Source organism: Elaeis guineensis, chromosome 11 (genome assembly GCF_000442705.2).
Source record: "Elaeis guineensis isolate ETL-2024a chromosome 11, EG11, whole genome shotgun sequence".
Lineage (NCBI taxonomy): Eukaryota > Viridiplantae > Streptophyta > Magnoliopsida > Arecales > Arecaceae > Elaeis > Elaeis guineensis.
Genome location: NC_026003.2, coordinates 35,718,216 through 35,728,750, shown reverse-complemented (window position 1 = coordinate 35,728,750; position 10,535 = coordinate 35,718,216). Strand labels below are relative to the sequence as shown.

At 39.6% G+C, this 10,535-nt stretch overlaps 1 protein-coding gene across 1 annotated transcript; it reads right to left on the bottom strand.

Annotated features, from left to right (window-relative positions):
* Positions 1–3,724: 3,724 nt before the first annotated feature.
* On the bottom strand, positions 3,725–8,883 carry LOC105035330 (protein indeterminate-domain 4, chloroplastic-like). The gene is given in 5 exon segments (XM_073245649.1): positions 3,725–4,937; positions 4,940–5,201; positions 6,781–7,177; positions 8,020–8,280; positions 8,466–8,883. Coding segments are annotated over 4 exon segments (1,704 nt in total). The 5' UTR covers positions 8,183–8,280; positions 8,466–8,883; the 3' UTR covers positions 3,725–4,055.
* Between the last annotated feature and the right edge of the window lie 1,652 nt (positions 8,884–10,535).

Below are 10,535 nucleotides of genomic sequence, written 5' to 3'. Positions count from 1 at the left end.
GAGCATGGATTTGGTGGCTCTTGACAGTACCCTATTCTCTCCAACAAAATGACGTGACGAAGACAAAGAATTGGACCATTCTTGATATGGTTCGAAGTATGCTGAAAACGAAGGTCGTGCCGAAGGAACTTTGGGTAGAGGTCATAAACTGTGAGGTCTACTTACTCAATAAATGTTCTACAAAGAGCTTAGAGGACATAACTCCATAAGAGGTGTAGAGTGGAAGACAACCTAGTGTCTCACACTTGAAGATTTTCAGGAGTATCACCTATGCTCGTACCCCAGACCAAAAGAGAATGAAGTTTATGTTATGTAAGGTTCCAGTATACATTTGGTGAGACCCAGGGAGAGGTTGGTAGCCGAAGAGGACTCAGTGAGACTCTGGGAGAGGATGGTAGTAGAGGAGGTTCGGTGAGGTAGCCGAAGAGGACTCGGTGAGATTCTAGAAGAGATGGTAGCCGAGGAGGTTTGGTGAGACTCAGGCTGAGGTTGGTAGCCGAAGGTGTTGATGTATTGACAACAATTATGGGAGTCGACAAGGAGAGTCGACTGGTGCCTAGTTGGTAAGATTAAATGTGTCCAGCCTGCTGATTGAGAGTGATCTAACTTGATGTGGTTCAACTCAAGTATGAAGCCCCTGTGCCTAGTGGATAAAACCTAATAAACCCCACCTCTCAATGGACATTTGCTTTTTAAGAAGTTGTTAGGGCTACGGTCCTAACATGTGGTATCAGAGCGAGGTTGCAGGTTCGAAACCCAGCAGGCCCCCAGTGTTTAAAAAAAATATCACTGGAGAAAGGAATTATTGTGCAAGGTTCCAACGTACATTTGTGAGACCCAAGGAGAGGTTTGTAGCCGAAGAGGACTCGATGAGACTCTAGAAGAGGTGGTAGTCGAGGAGGTTCAGTGAGGTAGCCAAAGAGGACTCGGTGGACTCAGGCTGTGATTGGTAGCCGAAGGTGGCTGATATATTAACAATAATTATGGGAGTCGATAAAGAGAGTCGACTAGTGCCTGATTGGTAAGATTAAATGGGTCTAACCGTCCAGCCTACTAATTGAGAGTGATCTAGCATGATGTGGATCAACTCAAGTGGGAAGTCCTTGTGCCAATAATTATGGGAGTCGACAAGGAGAGTCGACTGATGTCTGGTTGGTAAGATTAAATGGGTCTAACCATCCAGCCTGCTGATTAAGAGTGATCTAGCATGATGCGGATCAACTCAAATGTGAAGTCCATGTGCCTAGTGGATAAAGGCTAATAAACCATACCTCCCAATGGGCATTTGCCTTTTGGAAAATTCGTTAGGGGCTATGGTCTAACAGCTTAAAGATAAGAGTAAAAAATTATCTTCATCAGGTATGATGCTCGATCTAAAGTCTACAAGCTTTTTGATCCAAAAACTAAAAGGATTCATATTAGTAGAGATGTAGAGTTATGGTATGTAGAGTTGGCAATCAAAGAAAGTGCTATTTTATGAAGAGAAGGAAGAAGAAGAGAAAGAATCAAAGGTACATTTTGAAGTTCTTCACCACCTTCATCTTCACATTCAAAAGTATCACCTCTTTTGGTTGATAATCCAATGCAAAGGAAGACAAAGTGTTTGCAAGAGCTATATGAGGTAACAAACAAACTTAATCTCGTTTGTTTTTTGGCTAACAATGAAAATATTTTTTTTTGAAGAAGCAATATAAGATAAAATTTGAAAAACTGCCATGGATGAAGAGATCAAAGCAATAAAAAAAAATGATACTTAGAAATTTACTACTCTCCCTGAAGTCCATAAACCCATAGGTATCAAATGGGCATACAAGAAAAAGAAGAATGCTCAAGGACATACAGAGAAGTACAAAGCAAAATTGATGGCTGAAGGCTACAAACAACAAGCCGATATCAACTATGAAGAAGTGTTCGCCCCTGTTACTTGTATGAAAACTATAAGATTGCTCATCTCTATTGTAGCATAATTTAAATGGTCAATTCTTAAAATGGATGTCAAATCAGCTTTCTTGAATGGATTTTTGGTAGAAGAAGTCTATATGAATCAATCCGATGGATATGTGAAGAAGGATCATGAAGAAAAAGTCTTGAAGTTGAAGAAGACACTCTATGGCTTGAAACAAGTACCTAAAGCATGGAATAGTAGAATTGATGCATACTTCAAAGCTAATAACTTGATGCAATATCCATATGAGCATGCCTTATATGTGAAGAAGAAGAATGAAGATATATTGTTTGTTTCCTTGTATATAGATGATCTTATTTTACAGGAAGCAACCCTCAAATATTTGAAGAATTCAAGCAAGCTATGATCCTAGAGTTTCAGATAACGTATTTAGGGCTTATGTCATATTTTTTCAGCTTAGAGGTCAAGCAAAACAATGAAAGTATCTTCATTTCTCAAGAAGTATATGCAAAGGAGATTCTTAAGAGGTTTAAGATGAAAGATTGTAAGCCAATAAGCATCTCCATTGATCGTGGAGTCAAACTATCAAAATTTGAAGAAGGCAAGATGATGGATCCCACTCTTTATAAAAGCTTAGTTGGAAGCTTAAGATATATAACATGCATAAGATCGGATATTCTATATGAAGTTGGCTTATTAAGCCGTTTCATGGAGAAATAAAAATCTACATATTAGAAGGCCACAAAAAGAATTCTTCGTTACATCTAAGATACTATATCTCATAGATTAATATATTCTCCTTCTTATGATTTTTAATTTTTTGGTTATTCGGATAGTGATTGAGGAGGAGATTCGGATGATAGAAAGAGTACAATCGGATTTATTTTCTATATGGATGATACGGCATTCACTTGACTTTCTAAGAAGCAAGCCATTGTGACTCTTTCTACTTGTGAGGCAAAATATGTTGTGGCATTTTCATATGTTTGCCATGCCATATAGCTTAGAAGATTGTTATAAGATATTTATTTCTCTCAAATTGATACTACTAAGATATATATAGATAGCAAGTCAATCGGCAATGGCATTAGCAAAGAATCCGGTCTATCATAAAAGGAGTAAGCATATCGATATCCATTTTTATTTCATAAGGAGCATGTAAAGGAGAAGAATGTGGAGTTAACTTATGCGAAGACTCATGATCAAATTGCCGATATCTTCACCAAGCCACTTGCAGTAAATCATTTTCACAAACTCAAGAACTTACTTGGCATAGAAGATGGAATACAATTAAGTTTAAGAAGGGTTGTTAGTAAATAAACTTAATTGTACTATTATTAGTGTTGGAAGTCTAGGAGTTTTGGGAGTCTAAGAGTAACTCCCATTATCTAGAAGGTGCACGAGTAATTATATGTTAATCTCGGAATATAGATGTGATTTTGAGAAAAAATATTATAAATATTTATTTGGTGATGTATTGTGTCTAGTAAGTTCCCTAATAGCTATATATACTCATGAGTCATTTTGCAATGGAACAATGAGCATTTTGAGTCTTTGAGTATCTTCAAAAAATATAATATTATTTTATTTTAAGCCCATCATTTTCTCATTGACAACTTCAGATAGGTAGTGGAAGATTAAGCGGTCACAATTATGAGATACCTAACCACAAAATGTATTGCTTGAGTGGTGCGAGACTGGTGTAAAAGAATCGTCTCATGCAAAGAATGGTTATATATTACATAATAACTAGATATTTAAATTGCGTCATGCTATCCTTTCTTAGCAAAGATAACTAGAGAAAGGAATCATAAAAAGGAAACAAAAGAAAATGCATCCAGTTTATCTGTATTTGTGAAGAGATATAATGCTAGAAAGCAAAAGAAACGAGAGATGGAACCCTCTAGCCAACATTAAAGTTTCTATATCCTCCTAACTAAACATTAGCAACAAGAACTGCAACAGCTTGCCCAACCATTTCACCAGGTTAAGCTACGTATATCTGCAAGGCCTTTGGTCTCTATATTCTTCTCTTGGATCTTTCTTGTTTCTCTCTTCTCTACCATCGCAGGCTTCCGCCGGCGAATGATCAGCTAGAGGGTGTAGACTTCATTTGGGGATCCAGGGAGCTCATGTCGAGTCCATTATGCTATTCTCCCTGCGAAACCCTACCCCTCATGTTCCTCACCATATCACCAAGCCCGAGGAAGTCTCTAGTCAGCTGGTCAGAACCTCCAACGCTTCCAGCTGAAAGATTGAGGTGAAACTTGGCTTCGTCCATGTTACACAAGCCTGAATTTAACCCACCAAATCCCCCAGCTTCTTGTTCATGCCCACCAGTTGCGCATCTCCCACCAAATGCTGCAATCCCACTGGAGTCACCAATAAGACTAGCATTCCCATTTGCAAGCGAATACATTAGGTCTTGGAGGCGGGTTTCATTCTCCAGTTGTGATCTCAAGCCATCTCCACCACTATTGCTGCCGCCACTAAAGCTAGCCTGGAAATTAGTTCTCTTTGCAGCAGAAGATGAAGAGCTACTGAAGCCTTGAAGCAAGGTGGACCTGCCGCTTGTTGTTGAACCTATTTGAGAAGCCTTCTGAAGCAAAGCGGTCGCAGACATCTGAGGAAGAGAGGATTCATTTTGCATTGAGGTGCCAAAGAGAGAAGATATGCTGGCACCCATTTGATCACTCATAAAATTTCCTGAGATAAGGGTGGTGCCATTTCCATTGTTCAATTGATCAGAAATCAGTGGGTGATTGTTTTGGTTACTAGCATTGTTGCTGGTGTTGATGCTGCTCGTACAGCTGCTGTTGGAGAAGAAGCTGAGGTTGAAGAGGTTGGCTGTGGCTGCATCGGCGGCAGAGGAAGAGGCGATAGTTCTGCTTTGGAGATCAGGGAGTTGCATTAGCCCATGGAAGGGCTTGTTTTGGGGCAAGGAATGGTGGGACAGTGTTTCTTCATTGAATTCGTGGTTGGAGCAACAACTGAGGAAGAAGGCAGAGGAGGATGGGGGATGTGGTGACGGATGGGCGAAGGGTTTGGAGATGAGATGAGGTGATCGAAATGGGATCCACTGCCGCTGCTTCCACCAAGCCGAGGGAGGTTAGAGGATGGGTGACTTTGGTCTTGTAGTGAACTAATTTGAGAATTTACTTGATGAGATGGGTTTAAAGCCATGCTACTATTCCCATATAAGTGGCTTCCGATAGCGCTCGGTAGGGTTGGAAGCCTCGTACCCTCTTGTGCTAGAGCATCGCAGAAGGCTCTGTGAGTGATGAAGCTATCGCGCCTGCATCAATTAGAATGAGGAAGTGTATGCGCTCAATTAGTTTTTCATTGCATTGAAGTACGCTAGTGATTGCAATAATTCCTTAAATTTGATGACAAACCTTACATGCAGGTTAGGCCTAACATGTTTTACTTGGCATAAGTGTACAACTTAGCTAGTCAAATCATGGACAGCTATCTGTAAGAACTTGGTTTTCATTTAGAATACTTCAAATTAAGAGTGACAGTACAGTTCCACATAGGCACTCAGAAGAGATTAGAGAGAGGAATTAATATCCAGATACTCGGAAGTACTTTTCCCCATTACTCATGTCAACTAATAGAGAAAATCCAAGGGCAGACATTTCATCATTTAACTGAAGGCGCGAAGTAGTGTTCTTTTCTTTTTTTACAATTAACTGGAGGTCAAACGAGTCCAGCTCCCCAAGATACAATACTGCATCAATAGGGAGAGAGAAGAAAATTCCCTTTGAGGTTGAAAAGGGTCAGTCCCGTCAAAGGAAAAGCCCCCTTTTCTTTTTGATGAGGAGGAAATACCATTTCAAAGGCACACTCTTCAGGCTAATCTACCCAGCGGCCGTCCTTTCTGTTATCACTGGTCTGATGCTGTTCTTTACTGTCGGGGATTAATTACAGAAGGTTTGGAAACGTATGGGTGGTCTGCAATGTTGTCCCAACAGTAGTCATGTTCTCTCTTTTGCATTTGCCCAGCATTGTACCAAAAAGGACACATTCCACAAATGAAAGGAAGGACAGCATTTTTGCGGGCAACATGAAACTTATCCACCAAAAACACCCGCTTCTTTCCCTCCATGTCATAAATTTCCAAATCGGACGAAGCCTTCATGCTTCTGAATGAAAGAATTATGCGAAGACGATGAAAGCCGCTCCCTTTTTATTGCAATTAAATGCCCGGCACCTCTCTTATTAGGCTTACATTCTGATAATAGCGAGTGAAACAAGAAAAAAATAAACGGCTTTCACATTGTTAATACCATCCCCCTCCAAAATTAACGAAATCAATGCACTAAAATGCAAGTGAGAGAAAGAAGGGGGACTGTCTTTCCAAGTTATCCTAACGTTTTCATGAAACGGTGGACCTGCAAAGGCCAAGGACCTGCCCATATGCAGCCCACTAGAGAACAAACTTGCAAACTGCTTACATGGCAACACGTGAACAGGAGAGAGAAGGAGAGCAGAAGAGGACGTTGGTTCCGAGAAGAAAGACGAAAGCCTTTTTTTTTTACTTGAATCTCTATGACCATGGTTAGGCAATTCACGTGCGTGCAGTCCCTCAAGGCCATCTAAGGGCAACACCTCCAACAGCCCCCCCCCCTTCTCGTCACCAGGGAATCACAACTCTAATCCTACCGCTTAAAAGGTAATCATAGTACTAACAGAAAGAAGAAAGGAAAACTAGAAAGAGAAAAACCCCAATCATCATCTGGAGCTAGCTGACCGGAATACATATAATTTACAGGGATCTACGATGATATGTTAGAATGATGGATAAATGGAATGACGGATTATGCATGGGTATCATGAATTAATGAATGGATGGATGAACGGGAGTGTGGTACCTGGAGAAGAGCGTGCCGCAATCGCAGCGGTACTCACGGGTGCCGCAGGTCTTGGAATGCGCCCTCCAGTCGGACTGCACGGCGTAGCGCTTTGAGCACTTCTCACACTTCCATTTCTTCTCACCGTGCTTGCGACAGAAATGCTTCTTGATGCCGGTGAGGTCGCCAAGGGCGCGGGATGGGTCATGGTGAACGCATGTCGGCTCGGGGCACACGTAAACCCGGCGTCGTACCTCCTTGGTGCTCTTCTGCCTCAGCTTCCATGGCAGGTTGTGGCCACGGCGGTGCAGCTGCAGATTCTGCTCCCGCTGGAACCCCTTGTTGCACACCGCGCAGATGAACCGGTTTGTCGTCATCAGTGTCTTTGGCGATAAAGCTATCACTTCTGCGTCCGGATCTGCACAAAAAATGTTCTTCATGAGTATTTTCAAATAATTGATTGATTAATTTAACCTACTAATTTTATATTATTTGTTGTAATGGAGATATGCAATTTATTGGTTTGTTATTAATTTAGTATGAGTTTAATGAGCGGAAACTAATAAAAGATAAGATAGTTGAAGAAATCGTGGACTTCTAACATAGTTTGTACTTGAATTGAGAACGGTAAGGAATTAAAATGATTCATGAAAGATTGAAGGAAGTAGGAAGCAAGCAGTGAACTTTTAATTTAAAAGATCGAAGGGTTATGAAATCTGAACAAGTCCATTTTTGTTTTTTTAGATTAGTGAACAGAAGAGAGGAATTGAAATGATTAAGTGGGAGATCGATTGTGGAAGAATGGCAAAGGACATGGAGAAGAAATAAACATATCCCTTGAACTTTTTGGAAATTCCGTCTCTTTTAGTTGAGATATATATTGAAGAAAGGTGAAAAAATTGGAAGAGAGAAGAAGAAATCATTTTCATGTAGTTCTCAAAATTTCCAAGACATTAATTGTCGAATATGCAACAAGGGAAACGGAAAACTTATTTCCTCTGACCTTGAAATAGCCCGATTCACTAACCTAATGCATTAGTATCTCTGAAGATTACATAAACAAGAATTGAAAAAGGAAAGAAAAAGGTCAAGATCCGGAAAGAAAGCCTAGTAACGAATCTGATCAAAGTTGGGTTTAATTTTCCAGATTTGGGTTCTAAGAATCAAGAGATAATTTAAAGGAGATAAAGCCTTTAGACATGCAACTGAAAAGTATGTAGGAATCATCATGCTTCTCTGTGTGAGTGTGCTGATACTTGCATGGATTTCCAGAGACGTTCCTCTTCTTCTTCGCCGGGGCTGTTGTTTGGGAAGCTGCTGTCGAAGATGTTGGCATCGAGGCCAACTGCTGTTTCTTCATCTGGCTGTGGAGCTCTTCTTCTCTGATTCCAAAGAAGGGTGCCGTCGACGAAGCCGAAGCCATCTCCTATCTCAGAGCCGAAAGTAACCGCACTTCTCTTTTCTCGAGATGATGCTCTTCCTCTTGTTTCTCCTTCCTGACCTCCTGCTCTTTTTTAATTTCTGATAAAATAACTGATTAGTCAAAATCAAACCAAGATAAAATCTCCCACTACCCAACATGCAACCATGAGGTCCCTATCTTTTGTTCCATCTATCTATGCATCTGTCTACACCCTTTTCCCTTTTTCTAAATCTAAAAGACAAGAAAAGAAACAAAGAAAGGGAAGAAAGGCAGGAGACCCTACAAGGGTATTGATCTGAGACACCCCCTGGACTACCACTCCGAAAGCCTCCAAACTCTGACCCTCCAGCGGGCTCTTCCTAGATTAAGAAAAGATCAAAGAGAGCTGGAAATCCAAACAAACAGTTGCACTCTAAACTAGTAAACGGAGAGAGAACAAAACAAGAGAAGGGAAAGTAAGAAAAATACAAACCAACTGAAAGACGTCTTCCTGATCTTCCTTCTCTATCCTCTACTACTCTCCTTTCTTGCTAATAAGAATTGAAGTAACGGAGGTGTATTATTGCTTTCATTTCCTTGTCATACTTCTCTCGTTTCACACTGTTGCAGTCCCCAATTATTTCCCACCTTTTCCTCACCCTTTTGCTCCACAAATAAAGATGCCTCCATAATATATAATAAATATATAAATTGGGAGTCGGGGAGAGGGGCGGACGAGAGAGAGAGAGTTGTTCTGTTGATGGAGGTCTCGCGCAGGCAAAGCGTGTCGTTTTGCGGCTAAGGATGGGGTCCACCTATCTGTAGGCCTTACCTTCTCATCACCTTTTTCACCTCAATACCCACTGCCCGCTTCATAAAGAAGAAAGATTGTTGCTGTGAGCTTTGTCGTCCAGCTCATTCGCCAAACGTAACAGCTTCTTTGTGCGAGCTTAATTAGTAGAAGGAGATGCCACCACCTCTTATTCCCTTTCACTGATACAAATTAATAATTTATTTGTCTTTCTCCATCCAACTGGTTCTTGCTCTTTCCCCCTAAAATTTTTTTTTTTCTTAATAATTACTTTTATCATACCTTGATTCGAGATCATATGTCAGGAATCATGGTATGTACTAACTGTATATTTATAAAAAAATATTTTTCATAAACATGCAAGACATCTCAGCACGATATCAAATGTATCATAGTGAATGTTGCTGTAGATCCCAACTTGAGCCGATTGGTTGGAGTACGACGTGCCTGGTAAGGAGAATGGGACTTGCAAAAGAAGTTTCTAATCAAAAATAGCTCTGATGAAGATCCTCCGACACTCAAGTTAGGAATCAGTAGAACAGAAGGAAAGGAGCAATGACGGAATTGCATATCTTGGTCCCCTAGTTACTTCTATTTATAGATATGAGAGCTGTGAAAGAGAAAAGTTGGAGGCCACTCTAACTTCTTTGGATGTGTTGTTCTGAGATTTTCTGTCTAATTTTTTGAGATTAGATGGTGGTGATTGCCTTATCTAGTCTGCGACCAGCTACTCTAGCAGTCGCATAATTTGAAGGGATTGTGTGAAAATTTTTGTCAACTTTTCAAGATATGAGGATCAAAATAGGAGTCGGAGTGGGTGTAAATTGATGGCCTACTATAGGTATTGTCAAAGATAAGGATTAGCAATAGATCATTACAAAAAATTAAGATATTAACAACGATCATTAGCGATGACATTTTGCCATCACTAATATGTCTATTAGCAATGGCATTATCGACGGCAACGATTCCATCTCTAATAATTATTTTACCGACGGTTATTAAAGATGGTAATTTCACCATCTCTAATACTAGCTTTACCGACGGCATAAACGGTATTAGTGATGGTATCGCTGTCGCTAATAATCATTAGCGATGGTACTATTAGAGACAGCATTTATCATCATAAAAAAAAAAATTATTTATTAAAATTATTAGAGACAGCGAAAAGAGTATTAGCGACGATAATTATCATCTTTAATAATCTTTAGCGTAAGCACTATTAGTGATGGCATAAGCCATCATAAAAAATAAAATAAAAAATTTATTTATTAAAATTATTAGCGATGATGAAAAGAGTATTAGTGATGGTAACTGCCATCTCTAATAATCATTAGCTACAGCATTATTAGCGATGGTATTTGCTATCATAAAAAATAAAAAAAATTATTATTAAAATTATTAGTGATGGTAGGAAGGGTATTAGCGATGGCAATTGCCGTCGCTAATACTCAATACAGAATATATTTTTTTTATTTTTTTTGAAATAGTATAATTTTAGAATTTAAAATCTATCTTCATTGTTCGTTATCTAAATAATTATCGTTAGAATATTGTCACAAA